The 17,858-nt window shown below is 46.4% G+C and overlaps 4 protein-coding genes across 4 annotated transcripts; 3 read left to right on the top strand and 1 right to left on the bottom strand.

The window, feature by feature from the left end:
* The first annotated feature begins 553 nt into the window (after window positions 1-553).
* On the top strand, window positions 554-1,480 carry LOC109742408 (uncharacterized). The gene has a single exon (XM_020301494.4). It carries the CDS (start codon window positions 809-811, stop codon window positions 1,286-1,288), a length of 480 nt encoding a protein of 159 aa, XP_020157083.3. The 5' UTR covers window positions 554-808; the 3' UTR covers window positions 1,289-1,480.
* A 6,296-nt stretch (window positions 1,481-7,776) lies between these two features.
* On the top strand, window positions 7,777-12,338 carry LOC109742409 (hexokinase-9). Its single transcript, XM_020301495.4, has 9 exons — window positions 7,777-8,149; window positions 9,107-9,257; window positions 9,357-9,539; window positions 9,770-9,844; window positions 9,966-10,121; window positions 10,353-10,451; window positions 10,536-10,666; window positions 11,312-11,393; window positions 11,471-12,338. The coding sequence occupies exons 1-9, from the start codon at window positions 7,887-7,889 to the stop codon at window positions 11,816-11,818; spliced, it is 1,488 nt and encodes a 495-aa protein (XP_020157084.1). The 5' UTR covers window positions 7,777-7,886; the 3' UTR covers window positions 11,819-12,338.
* Window positions 12,339-12,422: 84 nt separating this feature from the next.
* LOC109742415 (senescence/dehydration-associated protein At4g35985, chloroplastic) lies at window positions 12,423-14,167 on the top strand. The gene is made up of 5 exons (XM_020301501.4): window positions 12,423-13,061; window positions 13,137-13,273; window positions 13,366-13,532; window positions 13,631-13,715; window positions 13,821-14,167. The coding sequence occupies exons 1-5, from the start codon at window positions 12,489-12,491 to the stop codon at window positions 13,978-13,980; spliced, it is 1,122 nt and encodes a 373-aa protein (XP_020157090.1). The 5' UTR covers window positions 12,423-12,488; the 3' UTR covers window positions 13,981-14,167.
* An 804-nt stretch (window positions 14,168-14,971) lies between these two features.
* On the bottom strand, window positions 14,972-17,607 carry LOC109742412 (small ribosomal subunit protein eS24z-like). Its single transcript, XM_020301498.4, has 5 exons — window positions 17,169-17,607; window positions 17,035-17,076; window positions 16,787-16,957; window positions 15,333-15,419; window positions 14,972-15,249 (listed from the first exon to the last, which is right to left on the bottom strand). Exons 1-5 carry the CDS (start codon window positions 17,250-17,252, stop codon window positions 15,217-15,219), a joined length of 417 nt encoding a protein of 138 aa, XP_020157087.1. The 5' UTR covers window positions 17,253-17,607; the 3' UTR covers window positions 14,972-15,216.
* Window positions 17,608-17,858: the final 251 nt, after the last annotated feature.

The raw sequence follows: 17,858 nt of genomic DNA, 5'->3' as shown, positions 1-17,858 counted from the left end.
TTTTTTTGAGTACCTGTTAACATTTTTCAAATACATGTTGGAGCGTTTCGTTTGTATGATACGTGCCATTTATATAAACTATGCAAATTTTTTTTTGCAATATATAAAATATTTTTAAATAAAGTCTCAAACATTTTATTTGAAACGTATGTATATTCTTGTATATGTAATGTACATTCTTTTGAATAGTATGAAACATATTTTTCATTTGACAAACATTTTTTAAATTGTATAATATTTTTAAAATATGCAATATACATTTTTTGATACACTTGGACATTTTTGAAATTTCACAAACAATTTTTTATGAATGGTACAATTTTTTTTAAGAACTCAGCAAACATTTTTTTACACCGCATTATATTTTTAATTGTGCGTTGAACACGTTTGAAAAAGTAACTATTTTTCATAATATTCGTATTTATTATTTTTCTAAACTTTTAGAAAAGTAAAAAGAAACATGCATGCAACGTCAGCGGGATGAGACCACGTGGTTATTGCGCCGGCCCACTACTGGCTCGTTGTAGGTGACCTGGTCATCGCGCTCGGCCTACTAATTTTTTTTTATTTTTTTTTGCGAAACCTCGGCCTACTAATTCAATACGTTATTTGTCTCAAAGAAAAAAAAGGAAACAGTCGGATTGCTCAGGAAACTTGGACCCCAAGTTGCCGACCACACGACAAGAACTGACGAACCCGAACACTAACCCGTGTCCGCCAAGGAAGGGAAGCCCCCGGTGTGTATAAATTGTCCATCTGGCCTCGACGCACAGAACCACGAAAAGCAAACCAAAGGAACCGAGCAAACATGCGTCGCGAGGGACGGCAGCGAGGGTGGGTGCGCGTGTACGACCGCGAGCTGGTCGACCCGGAGGGCAAGCGCCGCGCCGTGCACGCCGTGGAGGGCCCGGCGGTGGCCAACGGCGGGTTCATCAGGGCGCCGCGGAAGCCGACCAACCAGTCCAAGTCCGGCGGCCTCCGCGCGCTCGGCAGGAGCGGCATCGCGCAAGAGGAGAAGGAGGAGGAGCCGCAGGCCCTTCCGCCGACGATGGCCGCGCGCTTCGGGTACTACTACTCGACGGGATTGCAGTCGCCGTTCAAGTTCGAGTCCGCCATGTACAACTACAAGAAAGTGGAGATCCGTCCGCCGGCGGCAGCGCGCTTCGGGGGAAGATCGTCGTGCAAGGCGGGGCGCAAGTTCAGGCACGACGAGGTCAAGAAGTACTACCTCGACGCGGCCGACGTCCTCGATGGGCAGCTCGATTATCTTCATGACTTCGATTCGTGAGCGCTCGGAACGGAGGTGCATTGTCCGGTCCCTATGCCAACAGAAGGATTTTTGTTTTTGCTCCTCAAGTTCGACATGAGGAATGGGGAGTTGTATACTGGATCCAGTGGTGTATCTAATAAAAATGAGACTTTTTTGTGTGTGAATGTAATAAAAATGAGACTTCAGTTCGTCTTTTTGTTTTTTGAACACAGTACAGACACGAGCGCTCATACATATGCGCATACACTCGTCCCTATGAACACACACGCACAGCCTACCCCTATGAGCACTTCCGAGAGATTGAGCCGACATATCATCTTGAGATGAAGTCACAGTAGGCGACTCGTCGTCGACGGAAACATCTCCTCCAACTAAAAGTGCATCGCCAGAAATCCTGAAATAGATCCAGGAATGATGTGAGCACCAGGACTTGAAGCCTGGTGGGCTGGGGATACCACTGTCCCTCTAACCTTGCAAGCACAGGTTGGTTCGCGGCTTCAGTTCGTCTTAAAATGACACTCCAAGATAGTGCCTCCGTATGACGACGTGTATGTATTCAACTTTCTATGTTTGATCAAATTTATAAAAATACCAACATCTACGATACCTATGTATTAGATCTATCATGACATCTATTTTCATGTTTTACAGTTAATACCGTAGATATTGATAGTTTTTCTATGAACTTAGCCAAACTTTACATCCAAAGGGAACAAATGTCTTACATTTGAAACACATTAGTTATTGTACTCTAAGTCTCTCATCCTTCAAGTAAGAAATAGTCCGTCAGTGCCTCACCGGAGAAGCAACAACCTGTGGGTCACTTAGAATGGCAGACTCGCCGGGTGTTTGGAGGTTTGCTGTGGTTAGAGGGATGGCTGAAGGCGGCCCCAGCACGACAGTGGGCGACAGTTGGGGGTGGGGGGGTGAGGCCGGCGGGGAAGCGTCGTGGGCGTCGACAGCAGGCGGTTGGACCAATGGTATGTCTGGTGGCTCAGGGTAAAAGATGAAGAGGAAAACCGATTGGAAGTACAAGAAGGCATCTAGCCCGTCGGTTCTGCATTGGAAGGTTGGAAACTATTCGACTCATTTTCAGTCGACTGGCCTCTAGCCAGTCCCAATTTTCAGTAGTAACGTCTTGAAACTCGTTTTTTTAAGTAGAGAAACATATTTTTATCCCTTTCTTTTGAGGGTATAATTTAAATTCCATTTAGTAGTTTTTTGCATGAATTTTATACTAGATATCATGATAAGATGATAACAACTACTCTGGTTTGATTATATACAATGGTTATATATACTAAATAGATCAAAAGTGTAAGTTTCTCTGTTTTAGCTTTTCTTATATATTTATATGTATTCGTCTTTGTTCCTTTAGGCTGGTCATAGTGGGGAGTAACTTAGACTAGTAACATGCATATATTACTAGTCAATGTTACTACCTCTATAGTGCATAGTATCATAGATTAGTATCATAGGTGGTCTCATTTATTGCCATGCATGACACATAGTAGCATCACATTTATTATGTTACGATATCTACCTATGTTACTATAACCATCTCTCTCTTCTTTAATTGCCTGCCACATAAGCATATTTACGGGTCCCAAGAGCATGATACTACTTAGACTAACCACAGTGGGAGTAACATAGATAGTAACATCACACATATCTAGGTTAAATAGATGATGTGGCATGCAATAAATGAAGAAAGAGATAAAAATGGCAACATAGCTAGTTACTACTAGTATGAGTAACATCACACATATCAAGGCAAGATGTGTCTATAGCCTAATAAATGAAGTGCTCCATGTTACCACACATATGTTACTCCCCACTATAGAGGTAGTAACATAGACTAGTAACATGGGCATGTTACTACTCTATGTTACTATCCATTGTGGCTAGTCTTATGTTACCCCCACTATGGCCAACCTTAGATAGTACTCCCTCCGTTCTTAAATATAAGTCTTTGGAGAGATTCCACTATGGACCATATACGGAGCAAAATGAGTGAATCCATACTCTAAAATGCATCTAGATACATCCGTATATGGACTATAGCAAAATCTCTACAAAGACTTATATTTAGGAACGGGGGGAGTAGTAGTAATAATTGCAAAAAAAATTCAGCTTTCCCGCCCCAACAATGTCGTCACAACTGTTTTTCGCGTATACACAAGAGGTTGCGTAACATTGCGGTGATAGATAGAGTAGAGTAGCAAGAATACGGATATACGGTATGAACCCACGTTCACTAGGTCGGTGTGGGGGCTACCGTGAGCACAATAGCGAGAGGGCTTGCTTAGCCCCTCAAATTAGATTTTAGGTTACATCGGAAGGATTCTAAGCAATCCATTGGCCCCAGCCTTGGCCCAGCTCCGCGCGTCCTCCTTGATGGTGGCGGCGATGTCCGAGAGATGGACGTCGTCCGTGAAGGACACATGCATTCTAGTACTCTAAATTGACCAGGCACACAAAATGACGAGCGACGCAAACCCTTTCCTAAGGCTGGCCATGTAGGTGGCGTGGGAGGCAGCCCACCAGTCGAGGAATTGGACGTTCACGTCCGGTGGTTGGACAGTTGGACGACACCAAGAGAGGATGGCGTACCAGACTTGACGCAAGAAGGGACAATCGGATAGCAGATGGTGCATGGACTCGGACTCCTTGTCGCATAGAAGGCATGTCGACTCGTGGGGCAGGCCATGCCTCTCGAGACGTTGAGTCGTCCAGCAACAATCTTGAAGTGCTAGCTAGACGAAGATCTTGATGCATAGAGGCACCCAGGATCGCCAAGCAAGCTCCCAGTGGGGCTCGGAGGTAGAGCTGTGGAATAGACAAGATAGCAGGACTGCGCTAAGTAGGTGACGTCCGCGGTCAAGTGCCAACGGAGAACATCCGGAGTGTCAGAGAGATGGATGCCACGAAGCCGTCGCCAGAGATCAACGTATTCGACTAGAGTTGCCGAGCCGAGCGCGCCCTGGATGCCCCGATCCATGCACAAAGCTCGAGGCCCTCATGGACTGTGCGGGACTTACGCCGGCGACAAGGCACCAACGCCATGAGGGAAGGGGCATTGTCCAAGATGACCTGCCCGTCGAGCTAGTGATCATCCCCGAGACGGCAAGCCTTGCCATTATCGAGAGTCCAAGCCGTGGATGCTCGAAACACCGTCCACACCTTAGGGGTGCCAGGTAGATGCAGATGGTGCCATGCCCTGGATGCATCCGTCCGTTGGAAACCACATCCAGCGCATACGCAGAGCCACTCCGATGCGCTGTAGGTCCGGAATCCCTAGCCCTTCGAGCGATAGAGGGCGGCATACCTTCTGCCAATTAACCAGGCATTGACTTCCATTCACGTCGCGCCGCCCGTGCCAAAGAGAATCGCGCATGATGCGGGTCACTTGCTTGGGGATCGCAGGCCATAGTGACATGGTCATGAGAAGGTGCAGGGGCATTGTGGCCTTTTGCCAAACTTAATCCCAATGCAGGAGCTCTTCTTCGTGCTGAAATAGCCTTGCTTCCAGATCACGGGGGTGAATTAAATAAAGCTGATCATGTGGAAAATTTCAAAGAAAACTGTAATTCTGCAGATTGTGGGCGTCATTTTATGTGTGCAGATCCGGACGAAACAGGCACGAGATCCCATGCTGATTCGGTTGGCAGCGGTGCTGGATCCCGTGCAGATCCTCGCGTCAGCCCGTCTGTCTCTGGTGGCGCGCGATCCCAGGAGGATCTCCCTCCCCTGCATGCGTCCACTGGCGCCCGGGTGGGCGACCAAGCGGACCCCGCCTGTCTCGCCTCGCGATTGGGTGAGACCGTCCGCCCAGCGCGTGGCCGACAGCCGCCACCAGGAGGAGCCCACCAGCCCAAGCGTGGGCCAAGGCGCGGGCGCCGATACGCATGTGGTCGACAGCCGCTCCCGGGTGGAGCCCGCCAGCCCAGGCGCGGGCGGGGACGACGCGGCGATTGGCGCGACTGCTGACAGGGGGACACCCGCGTCTGCAGCGTCAGGATCAACTACAGGGGCAGAATCCGCCTCGGATCCGGTACCAGGATTCTCTGTGGAGGTGTCTACTGCTTCTGGATCTCCTGTGGCTACATCAGTAGCACTACCTCAGCCTCCTCGTCGACATACTCAGTCACAATCAGGTATTATCAAAGAAAAGGAGTATACTGATGGTACGGTACGCTATGACACAGTCAAACGTGCTTTTCTTAGTAGTGTTGGAGAACCAAATAATTTGCATGATGCTCTAGCTCATAAAGAATGGAAGGAGGCTATGGATAATGAATACGATGCTCTGATGAAAAATAGAACTTGGCACTTAGTACCTCCAAAGAAAGGTAGCAATGTTATAGATTGCAAATGGGTATATAAAATAAAAAGAAAACCTGATGGAAGCATAGACAGATACAAGGCTAGATTAGTTGCCAAAGGTTTTAAGAAGAGATTTGGTATTGATTATGAAGATACATTTAATCCCGTTGTTAAGGCAGCCACTATTCGACTTGTATTGTCTATTACTATTTCCAGAGGTTGGAGTTTACGCCAGCTAGATGTTCAGAACGCGTTTCTTCATGGTGTTCTTGAGGAAGAAGTGTTTATGCGGCAGCCACCTGGATATGAAAACCAAAGCACACCTCATCATGTCTGTAAGTTGGATAAGGCTTTATATGATTTGAAACAGGCCCCTAGAGCCTGGTACTCAAGGTTGAGCATGCAGTTACAACAACTTAGGTTCACACCATCCAAAGTAGATACTCAATGTTCTTTTATCATAAAGACAATATTACTATATTTGTGCTTGTTTATGTTGATGATATAATTGTTGCAAGCTCAAGTTCAGATGCTACCACTTGTTTGCTTAAAGATTTAAAGTTAGAGTTTGCTCTCAAGGACTTGGGAGATCTTCACTATTTTCTTGGCATAGAAGTGAAGTAGATCAAGGATGGTATACTTCTTACACAGGAAAAATATACAACTGATATACTCAGGAGAGTAGGTTTGTACAATTGTAAACCTGTGAGTACACCAATTTCAACTTCTGAAAAACTTACAATTGAGAGTGGAGAAGCACTTGAACCAGAGGATGCAACTAATTACAGAAGTGTTGTGGGTGCCTTGCAGTATCTGACTCTTACACGTCCTGATATTTCTTACTCTGTGAATAAGGTATGTCAGTATTTACATGCACCTAGAACAACTCACTGGACTGCGGTCAAGAGGATTTTAAGGTATCTGAAATTTTCTGAAGGACTTGGGCTTCAGATTACCAAGTCTCCTTCTCTACTTGTTACTGCCTACTCTGATGCAGACTGGGCAGGGTGTGCTGATGATAGAAGATCTACAGTAGTTTTGCTGTGTTTCTGGGAACTAATCTTGTGTCATGAAGTGCAAGAAAACAGGCTACTGTCTCAAGGTCAAGTACAGAGGCTGAATATAAAGCTTTGGCTAATGCTACAGCAAAAGTAATGTGGATACAAACATTGCTCTATGAACTTAGAATCAAGGCTCCACAAGCTGCTAGATTATGGTGGGATAATATTGGTGCAACCTATCTGTCAGCTAATCCTATTTTTCATGCACGTACCAAGCATATTGAGGTTGATTTCCACTTTGTTCGAGAAAGGGTAGCTCGAAGGCTACTTGACATTCGGTTTATACCTACTAGAGATCAACTTGCTGATGGCTTCACAAAACCCCTTACTATGAGGAGGTTGAATGAGTTCAAGTACAATCTTAATCTCGCGAAAGTTTCTTGAGGTTTAGATTGAGGGGGAGTGTTAGATGATATTGTATAGAGGTAGGGGAGGTGTTTTAAACTTGTATCCTCCTATCTCTTCTTCTGTTGTAACCTCCCTGATCTCCTGTAACGATCGATCACGATCTCTCTCGATCTCTTGTAAGCCACGGCACACATGTGATATAAATAGAGATGCGGCCCGAGCAAAGGGTTCAACGCTTCCATCAAAGTTTACAGGACAAGCGCCAATCATTCCCCACGAGAGAGCAGGATGCTCGCCAGGTGGGAAGTCTGCTCTTCATACGCTCCACCAGGGGTAGTAGAGAGGAGTCCGAGCCCTTGCACATAAAGAGCGGCAAGCCTAGATAGAATATCGGGAAAGTTAAGACAGGTGAGGCGAGCTCCATGGAGATACCATCGATTTCGGACTACAATCAGCCTTTTAAAAGCCGCAGCCCAACCAAACACTCAATAAACACAAAGAAGGAAAGTACGTCAATACAATGTTTGATTGAAAGTAACGATGTACTTCTCTGTATCAAAGTATAAAATGTCTTTTCACATTAATAACGTCTTATTTTTTGATGCAGAGGAAGTATTTTGCAACGAAGGTACAATGTGCAAATCAATTATCTTTGTCACTGCAATTTTTTGTATCTTTGTCTGAAAAATACATTAAGCGAACCAAGCGACAAAAGGTCCCAAGTCTCGTCGTCGTTGTTTAGACATCAGAGTTCAGGCCGAACGACGAATTGGACCAACTTTCAGTTTACTGTAAAAGTCGCCGGTTGACTCTCAGTCTTTCACGAGTAGTCACAAACTCACAACTCACGAATACCACCGAGGGTGAAGCCAGCGGCATCGATGCGGAAGGCAGCGGCGTTAGCGGCTGCGGCGGTGGTCGCGACCGCAGCCGCCATCGCCGTGCGCCAGAGGCTGCGGGAGGCGAAGCGGTGGGCGCGCGTGGCCGCCGTGCTGTCGGACCTGCAGGAGCGGTGCGCGGCGCCGGCGGCGCAGCTGCTGCAGGTGTCGGACGCGATGGACGTGGAGATGCGCGCGGGGCTCGCCTCCGAGGACGGGAGCAAGCTCAAGATGCTCGTCACCTACGTTGACTCCCTCCCCTCCGGGTAAAACCCCCCACCTCTTCGGTTAAGATTAATAGCGATTAGCCGATTATTATGAATTAATAAGAAATGCTAGCATGTGTGGTTTTCTTGTGCTTGTAATTATATAGAATGGTTTTTTTGAAAGGAGGATGACCACCTGCCTCTGCATCCGGGCGATGCATGCGGTCATTTTATTAATTATTCACAAAGACCTTTTAAAATAATACAGTAAATCTGAAGCCATCATCTTGGCAACATCTGTCGCTACTCCTATCCACTTGATGAAGGGGTGCTGAATGTCCGAGCTGAATACCAAACAGACATCGCACCAAAGTCTAACATCTAAAGCTAGATGCCCCAACCAAGCTGCATTGCCGGGTCTGGGTCACGCACCGGTCCGGCGCACTCTCAGAGGCCGCCGCCGTCGTCTTCCATCAATCCATCTCCAGAGCAGGTACTGACGCGCCGACCTTGCCAGGCCTGCCATCGTGCCACCACGGCACGGCGCCAGACAACGCCACCATCCTGCACGTATCCATCCACACGCGCTCATCACCGAAACTCCGCAGCGCCATGCCGCCAAGATCTGTCGTCGGCCTTGCGTTAGATGTAACACCGCTCCTCCTCTTGTCCCCTCCAGCCAGCACTTGCTCCAAAACGATGCCCCGAAGAGGGAGAACGGCACTGAAGGCGCTGTCATCATCCGATCCGGTAGACCCAGATCTAGGGTTTTCCGCGGAACATCCCAATCGAGTTGACATGACCTTAGTTATACAGAATGGTGAAAGAGAACTATATCAAGAAATTTAATTGTGCAATTGCAGCATATGCATCCTCCAATATTGTATAGCATATGTACTTATGTGACTGTCCTATATTGCAACTGTTGAATTGAGCTGCATTTGAACTCAAAAAAAAAGAGAGAATTGAGCTGCATTTTCAGTACATCATCTAACCTCACTTATGCAACCACTGAAGGGATGAGAAAGGGCTATTTTATGCACTTGACCTCGGAGGAACAAACTTCCGCGTTTTACGAGTTCAACTAGGGGGCAAGGAACAGGGAGTTATCAAGCAAGAATCTGTAGGGGTATCCATTCCACAGGATTTAATGTCCAGAAGCTCACATGTAGTGATCATGCCCATTGCTCATAATGTTCATTTCATTCATGTTTCTATATTTTTTATTTATTTTTGCTAATATTGCATACTTGGCATAAATTTTCAGGAACTATTTGATTTTATCGCCGCTGCTTTAGCAGAGTTTGTTGCCTCTGGGGGTGTGGATTATCACCTTCCGGAGGGCACTCATAGAGAACTCGGTTTTACATTCTCCTTTCCAGTGAAGCAAACTTCAATTTCATCTGGCACACTTATAAAGTGGACAAAGGGTTTTGCAATTGAGGAAATGGTCAGTTTGTTGCACCTTGCTTGTGGAAACCAAATTAAAGATGTTATCACAAGAACATGATTTTTTTCTGAAGGAATACAAAGCAATGTCTAGTATTATCCCATATCAATTTATATTTCTGGAAAAAATCCTGTAGTTTCCTTAGAATTTCAGTTCGGTGATATGCTTATATGGTTGTCATTGTATAATTAGCTATGAATAATGTACTTGCATGTTTGCTTTGAAGTCAGGCTGGCAAGGATATCGTGGCTGAATTAAACGAGGCTATAAAACGTCAAGGACTTGTTATGAAAGTCTCAACATTGGTTAGTTTCTACTTATAATGTATATTATGCTTACTGGGGGTGATACTGTTGGAAAAGAGTCCTGGGGTTAAATGCCAGGTTTGTCTGTCAATAGAGACTGAAATATTGGACTATTTTGAAGGTAAATGATACCGTTGGGACTCTGGCTGCTGGGAGGTATGTGGATAATGATACTGTGGTTGCTGTAATACTGGGAACTGGTACTAATGCAGCGTACATAGAGCATGCACATGCAATTCCTAAATGGCATGGCCCCCTGCCCATGTCCGGAGATATGGTGAGTGTCTCTTCTGCACCCATGAATGCAACTTTTACCCCATGTTTCTTCTGCCCAATTCCTAAATGGCATGGCCACCTGCGCATGTCCGGAGTATGGCTGCAAAAATCGCGCAAACTATTTTGCTTCTATTACTTACAATATCACAAAAACAACAAATGGTGATAATAAGTGAAGAAAGGCTATTTACCCCATTGATATGATGATTTTAATTAGTTTGGTTTGTAACAGGTAATAAACATGGAGTGGGGAAATTTCAAGTCCGCTCATCTTCCACTCACTGAATTTGATCAAGCTTTGGATGCAGAAAGTTTGAACCCTGGAGAACAGGTATGTGGTTTTGCCCTCAATATACAATAATGGGACTTCCCTGTTTCGTGGTTGATGAGTGTGGATAAGAATATCTCCTTCCAGATTTATGAGAAGTTGACCTCTGGTATGTATATGGGGGAAATCGTCCGAAGAATCTTGTTACAGATGGCTCAAGAAGCTGCTCTTTTTGGTGATAATATACCTCCAAAACTAGAGATCCCATACATTCTAAAGTATGTTGTTCTAGTTATCGTTCACTGCTTTATCATGCAAAGAAAAATCCTCTACTGAATTGCTTAGCTGTAGTTATTGATGAGAAAAACTGAAAATTCAACAAAAAGAGCACCTTAAATAAGAAAATCATGTGACCTTATACTCCCTCCGTTCCTGAATATAAGTCTTTTTAGAGATTCCAATGCGGACTACATACGGAGTAAAATGAGTGAATCTACACTCTAAAATATGTCTATACATTCCTATGTAGTCCTTATTGAAATCTCTAAAAAGACTTATATTTATGAACGGAGGGAGTACTTATATGCTACTAGTAAAACTACAGTCACTGCATTTTTGTCCATGCCAATGGCTAAACTAGGAGACCTCTGACCAAAAAATATCTTGCTAGCCAATCCCTATCAGAGTATATCTTCAGTTTTTGATTCAGCCTGCAGTGCAAACTTTTCAGAGTTCTAAGCGGCCTTAATTAAAAAAATGTAAGCCAATGAAAATGAATGGAATGGTTCTTCACTTAGCGTTCTTTGACTAATTTTCCATCTCACTTTGCGTTTAAACATGAGCTGCAAGCTATTCAAATTAAACGTAACTGCTTAGTATTCCCACAACTGTCATTAAACGGCTTGATTTGTGCTGTGTTCCAGGACATTTCACATGCTGGTGATGCATCATGATGCATCTCCTGATCTGGAAACAGTCGGTATCAAGCTAAAAGAAATCTTCGAGGTACCCTCGGCAATGAAAATTTAGTAAAACTGTCATCTACCGCCAAACAACTCCTTTTCTGACTTGTATGCTTTCAGATCGAGAGCACCTCAAGAAAAACAAGAAAACTGGTCGTGGATGTTTGCAAGGTCATTGCCACGCGTGGCGCGCGGCTTGCTGCTGCCGGGATACATGGCATCCTCAAAAAGCTCGGTCGGGCTACTGACAGCCCCGATAAGCGAAGGACAGTAATTGCGGTGGATGGCGGAGTCTACAAGTACTATACTTTCTTCAGTAAGTGCATGGAAAGGACTCTGAGTGATATGCTTGGGGAGGAGCTGGCACCCTCGGTTGTGATCAAACCGGCCAATGACGGCTCGGGCCTTGGGGCCGCTCTCTTGGCGGCTTCCTATTCTCAGTACCTCCAGGCTGATGAAGATTATTAGCTCAATCTGATAGTTCCTTTGATTCAGAAGCCATGGCAGCAGTATACCACAACATTCATCAAACTGCGCAGTGCGATGTTAATTCAGTTATGAAGCTGAAAATAGACATTGCATATGGAATTCGGGGACAATTTGCTCATGTCAGCATTGCTTCTGGGCGCTCTGGCCATGGAGAAAAAGTTTCCTGTTGTGGTAGAGAAGACGAGGAATCGACGGAGTGCACTCTGACGGCTTGCATCCGTTCTTCATTCACGTCGGCGAAAATTGCGACCCTCATTCCGTTTTGTTGCTCGCTCTCGCCTGTCGACTCCTCGCCTTTGGTGGGAGTGCAACTGTTGATGCGATAGCTATCTTCATGCTTTTATTATTCCCTTTTCTTGTCAGATATTATTGTGTACATATATGTGTGTGGCCTGTGTAGACAAAGAATGTGTGTCCAAGGTGTCCCCGAATGTATTAACCCTGAAGGATGGAATAAAGGCGCGGCCGCAAAGGAGTGAGAAAGTTGCAGAAAGATTTATTCCGTGCGCGTCCTGTTCGTTCTTTCTCCTGGCCGACATGATATATATGCATCCCAAAGCCAATGCGTCCCGGGCAGCCAGCTTTGCTACCAGTTCTTCACGACCGAATCGCTCGTCTTAATCTGTAGCAGCTACTTAGATAGTGGTTCATGGGCTGCTGCGGTGGGGGCGCCATGTCATCGTCGTCGTCGTCGAGGCCGAGGGGCGGCATCCGGGAGGAGACGCTGCTCCGCGTCCCGGGCGCGGCGGTGCACCTCGTGGCCGGTTCCGAGGGGCCCCTCGAGCTCGGCCGCGGCGAACTCTCCGTCGTGAGGATCTTCAAGGACGACGTGGCCGTGACCACCGTGGTGCGCGTCGGCCGCGACCTTGGCTGGCCGCTGGCGAGGGACGAGCCTGTGGTCAAGCTCGACCGCCTGCACTACCTCTTCACGCTGCCGGACAAGGACGGCGGGCTCCTCAACTACGGCGTCTCCTTCGCCGACGCCGCGCTGCTGCCGTCCTTCGACTCGCTCCTCAAGTCCAACTCCTGCTTCTCCACGCCCTCGGCGCCGTCGAGGGGCTCGAGGCCGCCGCCGCCGGCGTCGGCGTCGCCCGACGCGTACTGGAACGACTTCTCGTCGAAGGTGGAGAGCTACAACAACGTGCTCGCCAAGGCCATCGGCGCGGGCACCGGTCACCTCGTCAAAGGCATCTTCATGTGCAGCGAGGCCTACGCCAGCCAGGTACGTACTCCGCTCTGCTTCGCCCCTTAAGTTTTTTCACGACAAGGCCACTGCTCTGAATCCACTGCCGTGTAGGTTCAAAAGGGAGCCAACCTGATAAACCCTCAAGCAGCCGGCGGCGCGAGCAAACGCTTCGGCGGCGCCGGTGGAGCTGACGGGAGCAGCCAGGCAGGTCCGGCGAAGCGTGGAGGAGTCAACAAGAGCCTCAAGAGGTAGTGACTCGACTAACAGTATCCCTTTCCTGCTTGTGTTAAGTTACTGCTTGTTCATCGCTCATTCATCACTACTGATGTTGGTTGGTCAGGGTGCGGAAGCTGTCGGAGATGACGGAGAAGATGAGCAAGACGATGCTGGACACGGTCATCTCGGTGACGGGGTCCATGGCCGCGCCGCTGCTTCGCTCCAACCAAGGGAAAGCCCTCCTCTCCACCGTCCCCGGGGAGGTCGTTATCGCCTCTCTCGACGCCATCAGTGAGTACTCTAGTGCCCTGGAAACACCCACGGGACCTCGCCGTAACGACCAAAATCTTTTGAGAGATTACATCGGTTGCCTTGTTCCTGTGTGACAGATAAAGTTATGGACGCGGTAGAGGCTGCCGAGAGGAGGTCGCTTGCTGCAACCTCCAACGTTGTTTCTGGTGCAGTGTCCAAGAGGTAAGAACACCAGCAGCACCTCAAGCCATATGAACCCCATTTCTCTGTTCGAAAAGCAGATCAGCATTTGGAACGCAGCGGTTGACTGACTAGCTTCTGCTGTAGGTATGGAGAGAGCGCAGGGGAGGCGACCGGAGACGCGTTCGCGACGGTCGGGCACACCGTCGGGACGGCGTGGAACATCTTCAAGATACGCAAGGCCGTCACGCCGTCGTCCTCCCTTCCGGGGAACATGGTCAAGAGCGCCGTCAGGAACAGAAACTGAGGCCGACTCGGCACCGCGGCACCGCCACCGTACCAACAGGTAGTAGCACTGGCTGTGCTGCCCGCTGAGGACCATCACGAAGATCAGCATACCTAATGAAGACATGTAATGCTACTCCACACTTGTGCAGTGTAATAATGTTTCTGCTTTGGCAATTTCGGATGCACTGATATGTCATCCCTAAAACAACCAATGCGAGAAATCATAAATCAGTTGCTCACTACGAATCGGGGATGCTGCGACAGTATGCCCTAGGCAAACACGACTTAAATTAAGGCCCTGTTCGGATCCTCTCCGCTCTACAATTGCAGCTCCCGGAGCGGAGGGAGCGGCAACACAATTGCAGGGAGTGGCTCAAACCAAGCTCCTTGCGCGGAGCGGAGTTTTGTGACTGGAGAGGTTCCGAACAGGCACTAAGCATGCAGGGAGAAAGTGCATAATCAAAATGAACAAGTGTAGAAATGGAGTGGACAGACAACGAATTAAACGGCATATCACACACTAATTTGGACGAGAAAGCTGCCTTGTTAAAGTTTCCATCAACACTTTAGCTCTAACCTCTAAGCATATCACGCCCTCGTCCTCCCTTCCGGGGAACATGGTCAAGAGCGCCGTCAGGAACAGAAACTGAGGCCGACTGCGCACCGCAGCACGGCCACTGCCACCATACCAACAGGTAGCACTGGCTGTGCTGCCTGCGGAGGACCATCAACATACCTAATGAAGACATGTAATGCTACTCCACAGTTATGAAGTGTAATAATGTTTCTGCTTCGTCAATTTCAGATGCACTGATATGTCATGCTTACAAACGCTCCGAGCAACCTCCAGGATTCAAATGCGCACCGGTTAAACCATAAATGGGTTGCTCACTACAAACCAGGGATGCTGCGACAGTATGCCCTAGGCAAACACCACTTAAATTAAGCATCCAGGATGAAAGTGCATAATCAAAATGAACAAAGTGTAGAAATGGAATGGGCAGAAAACAAAAGAAAAAGAAACTGCATATCACAAACTAATTTGGACGAGAAACCTGCTTTGTCAAAGCTTCCATTAACACTTTAGCTCTAAGCATGGATGTAAATGTCACAAGGCGTTATTCCAACCAGCTAGGTTCACATCCAGGAATGAGAAAAACCTCACTTCAGCATGGAGGAGAAAAAAACTAATAAGGACATAATGATGTCGCCGCCACTAAACCGCCGAGAGTGTAAACCAAATGTGAATGGATGTTTACTTCTTCTTCTTCCCGGCATCGGCCTTGGTCTGCACAAGCCAAAAATATATCAGCATAAACGATCACAGTGAGCAGTAGAAAGTGGCCAGCAGATCATGCATAAGTAGCTCACCTTCTTGACACCACGGATCTTCTTAGATCTGTTCTTACGCTCCTTAATTTGCTTGCGAGACTTTTCAACCTTAGTAGCAAGACCATTCTGGGAAAGGGAACAGAGGAAATTATTTAGTTACAGGAATAACATACATGAGCGATAAGGCAGAATATAAAAATAAATACCACCATGCATTGAAAATTCAGAACCAAACACACCAACAGCTGTTTTATTCCTCTTCATAACAATTACACATCCAGCCACATCAATAGAAAACTGTGTAACTAAATATTTACATGCCTTTTTTTATAGTCATGTATTACTGTTTAACACCATCGATCAACAAAGGAATATCAGACCTAACAAGATGATACATATTATTATATACTGAGCTTAATTGTTGTTGCAGCATATATACTAGTCCTAGGAGGTTGAGGCTTACCTAATTGATGATTACTCTTTTTTTGTGTTGCAAATTTGTGTTAAATGGAATATCCGCATTCTACATCTTTATGGGCTTTAACTAAACAGTTTGTCTAATTCACACCTAAATGTTTTTTAATGATGTCACATCTAAGTTCCCACAAATATATAATGCATCAACAAGAAAAAAAACTAGGACAAAAAAAAGACCACAAATAGAGTGGACATCAGCTTAGATGTGACATAGTTATGTCACATCTAGATGTATCCTAGACAGACCCTTAACTAAAATGTAGAGACAACCGAACACAGAACGGTTCAATGCAACAAAACGCAATACAAAATCATGCACATGTATCCTGCATCCATAAATTAGTTCTCAACATCACAGACACCATATCATAATATAAATCCATGATGCATTGGCAGCCACACTACACTGTTGCAAACAGGATGCATAGAATACAACAAGTCAGGAACACAATTTACTACTCCCTCTGTTCCTAAATACAGGTCTTTCTAGAGATTTCAACAAGTGATTACATACAGAACAAAATGAGAGAATCTACACTCTAAAATATGTCTATATACATCCGTATATGGTAGTCCATTTGAAATCTCTAAAAAGACTTATACCCAAAGAAATCTACTGCCGCAGCCATAAATTTCTCGTCTAGATAAGCACATGAAACTAGTATGACCAACCTGAAACATCTAGGTAATGAAAGCCAAATAACTACTACTCCGTCCGTGCAGGCGTTCATTATTATAAGATATTTTGAATACTTTAATATTGACTACATACTAACTGAAATGAGCGAAAAAACACACTAAAACGTGTCTACTTATGTCCGATTTAAAAAAATTTAGAACATCTTACAATAGTGAACGGAGGGAGTACTACTCTTTTAGCATATTAGCGTGCATTGCTACAGATTGTGATAGTGATACTAATGACGATTAGGGCTGGAGTACACTTTGCAAAGAGCGATCGAGCCCGATAAAAAAGCATCTGATTCCATAACTAAATCAGCGCAATGGCAACATACCCTGATCAGGCGGTACTTGGGCTCGAACTTCTTGGCTGCGTCGAGGTTGTCGTAGATGAGACCGAATCCGGTGGACTTGCCGCCTCCGAAATGCGTGCGGAACTTGAACACGAAGATGCAGTTGGCGTCCTTCACGTCGTACATCTTGGCCAGCTTATCCTTGAGCTCCGCCTGCACAGAGAAACCCAGACGATGAGATCGCTAGATCGTCACCTGAACCGCCTCCATGTGTGTGATCGATGTCTCGCCTTGGGGACGTTGGCCTTGCCGGGGTGGATCACCTCAAGCACCTGAAAGTGAAAGGTGGAGCGCCGGAAAGGGTTAGTGATTTGAGAGATGTGATGGATCCTGAGAGCCCCGATGACGAGGGCAGGGTGCGTACGAATTGCTTCCGGGAGAGGAGGCGGTTGGTCATGAACTTGCGGGTGCGGAGGGTGACCGCCGCGCTGGCCTTCGAGTCCGCCATGGTTGGAGTTGGCCGCCGGCGGAGAGGTGGGAGACGAGAAGGTGTGATCCACAGGATGCGTTCGGGTTTGTTCCGCCGCTGGAAAACCCTATGGGGGCACTCGGCTTATATAGCGTGGCACTGTGGGCTTCGTTCGGATAATATAGATGGGCTCGAGGAGTACACTTCGAATGAACACTTGGAGTCCCCTCAACACCTCAGATTGTCAAAAAGAAAAAAAAAAACTTAGAATCACCTCATCCCCTCAAAAGCAAAAGAATAAACACTTAAAAAAAATCAAAAGCTTTGCGAGATTGCCTAAAAAACTTAAAAATTAAAAGAAAAATTGGAAAATGAGAATAAAAAACAAAAGAAAGAAAGAAAGAAAATAGAAAAAGATAAACAAAAGAAAAAACCAGGCGTGACATCAGCGCTATACTGGACCGGCCCACGAATCGGTTGCCTTTAGGCGAAGCAAGCTACTGCCTCACGTTCAACGAGACATAGCCGCGCCACTGCCTGTGGGAGTTATGGAATCAGTAGTTAGTTAAGGGGTGCCCTTTACAAAGGTCACTCCTACCTTCTTCGGTGATGACAAGTGACAAATTACATGGGCGACAATTGTCA

Source organism: Aegilops tauschii, chromosome 3 (genome assembly GCF_002575655.3).
Source record: "Aegilops tauschii subsp. strangulata cultivar AL8/78 chromosome 3, Aet v6.0, whole genome shotgun sequence".
NCBI classification, from domain to species: Eukaryota; Viridiplantae; Streptophyta; class Magnoliopsida; order Poales; family Poaceae; genus Aegilops; species Aegilops tauschii.
The sequence above is the reverse complement of the archived record's forward strand: the minus strand, read 5'-3'. Positions and strand labels throughout refer to the sequence as shown.

Bases quoted from the DNA above. Each gene is read 5' to 3' on its own strand.
- LOC109742409 (XM_020301495.4), top strand. From the start codon at position 7,887: ATGCGGAAGGCAGCGGCGTTAGCGGCTGCGGCGGTGGTCGCGACCGCA. The intron at 9,540-9,769 runs GTCAGTTTGTTG...CTTTGAAGTCAG, and splicing joins GTTTTGCAATTGAGGAAATG to GCTGGCAAGGATATCGTGGC. The intron at 10,667-11,311 runs GTATGTTGTTCT...GCTGTGTTCCAG, and splicing joins GAGATCCCATACATTCTAAA to GACATTTCACATGCTGGTGA.
- LOC109742408 (XM_020301494.4), top strand. From the start codon at position 809: ATGCGTCGCGAGGGACGGCAGCGAGGGTGGGTGCGCGTGTACGACCGC.
- LOC109742412 (XM_020301498.4), bottom strand. From the start codon at position 17,252: ATGGCGGACTCGAAGGCCAGCGCGGCGGTCACCCTCCGCACCCGCAAG. The intron at 16,958-17,034 runs GCGAGACATCGA...TTCTCTGTGCAG, and splicing joins GCAAGGCCAACGTCCCCAAG to GCGGAGCTCAAGGATAAGCT. The intron at 15,420-16,786 runs GTATGTTGCCAT...TCCCTTTCCCAG, and splicing joins CCAAGTACCGCCTGATCAGG to AATGGTCTTGCTACTAAGGT.
- LOC109742415 (XM_020301501.4), top strand. From the start codon at position 12,489: ATGGGCTGCTGCGGTGGGGGCGCCATGTCATCGTCGTCGTCGTCGAGG. The intron at 13,062-13,136 runs GTACGTACTCCG...ACTGCCGTGTAG, and splicing joins GCGAGGCCTACGCCAGCCAG to GTTCAAAAGGGAGCCAACCT. The intron at 13,533-13,630 runs GTGAGTACTCTA...CCTGTGTGACAG, and splicing joins CGCCTCTCTCGACGCCATCA to ATAAAGTTATGGACGCGGTA.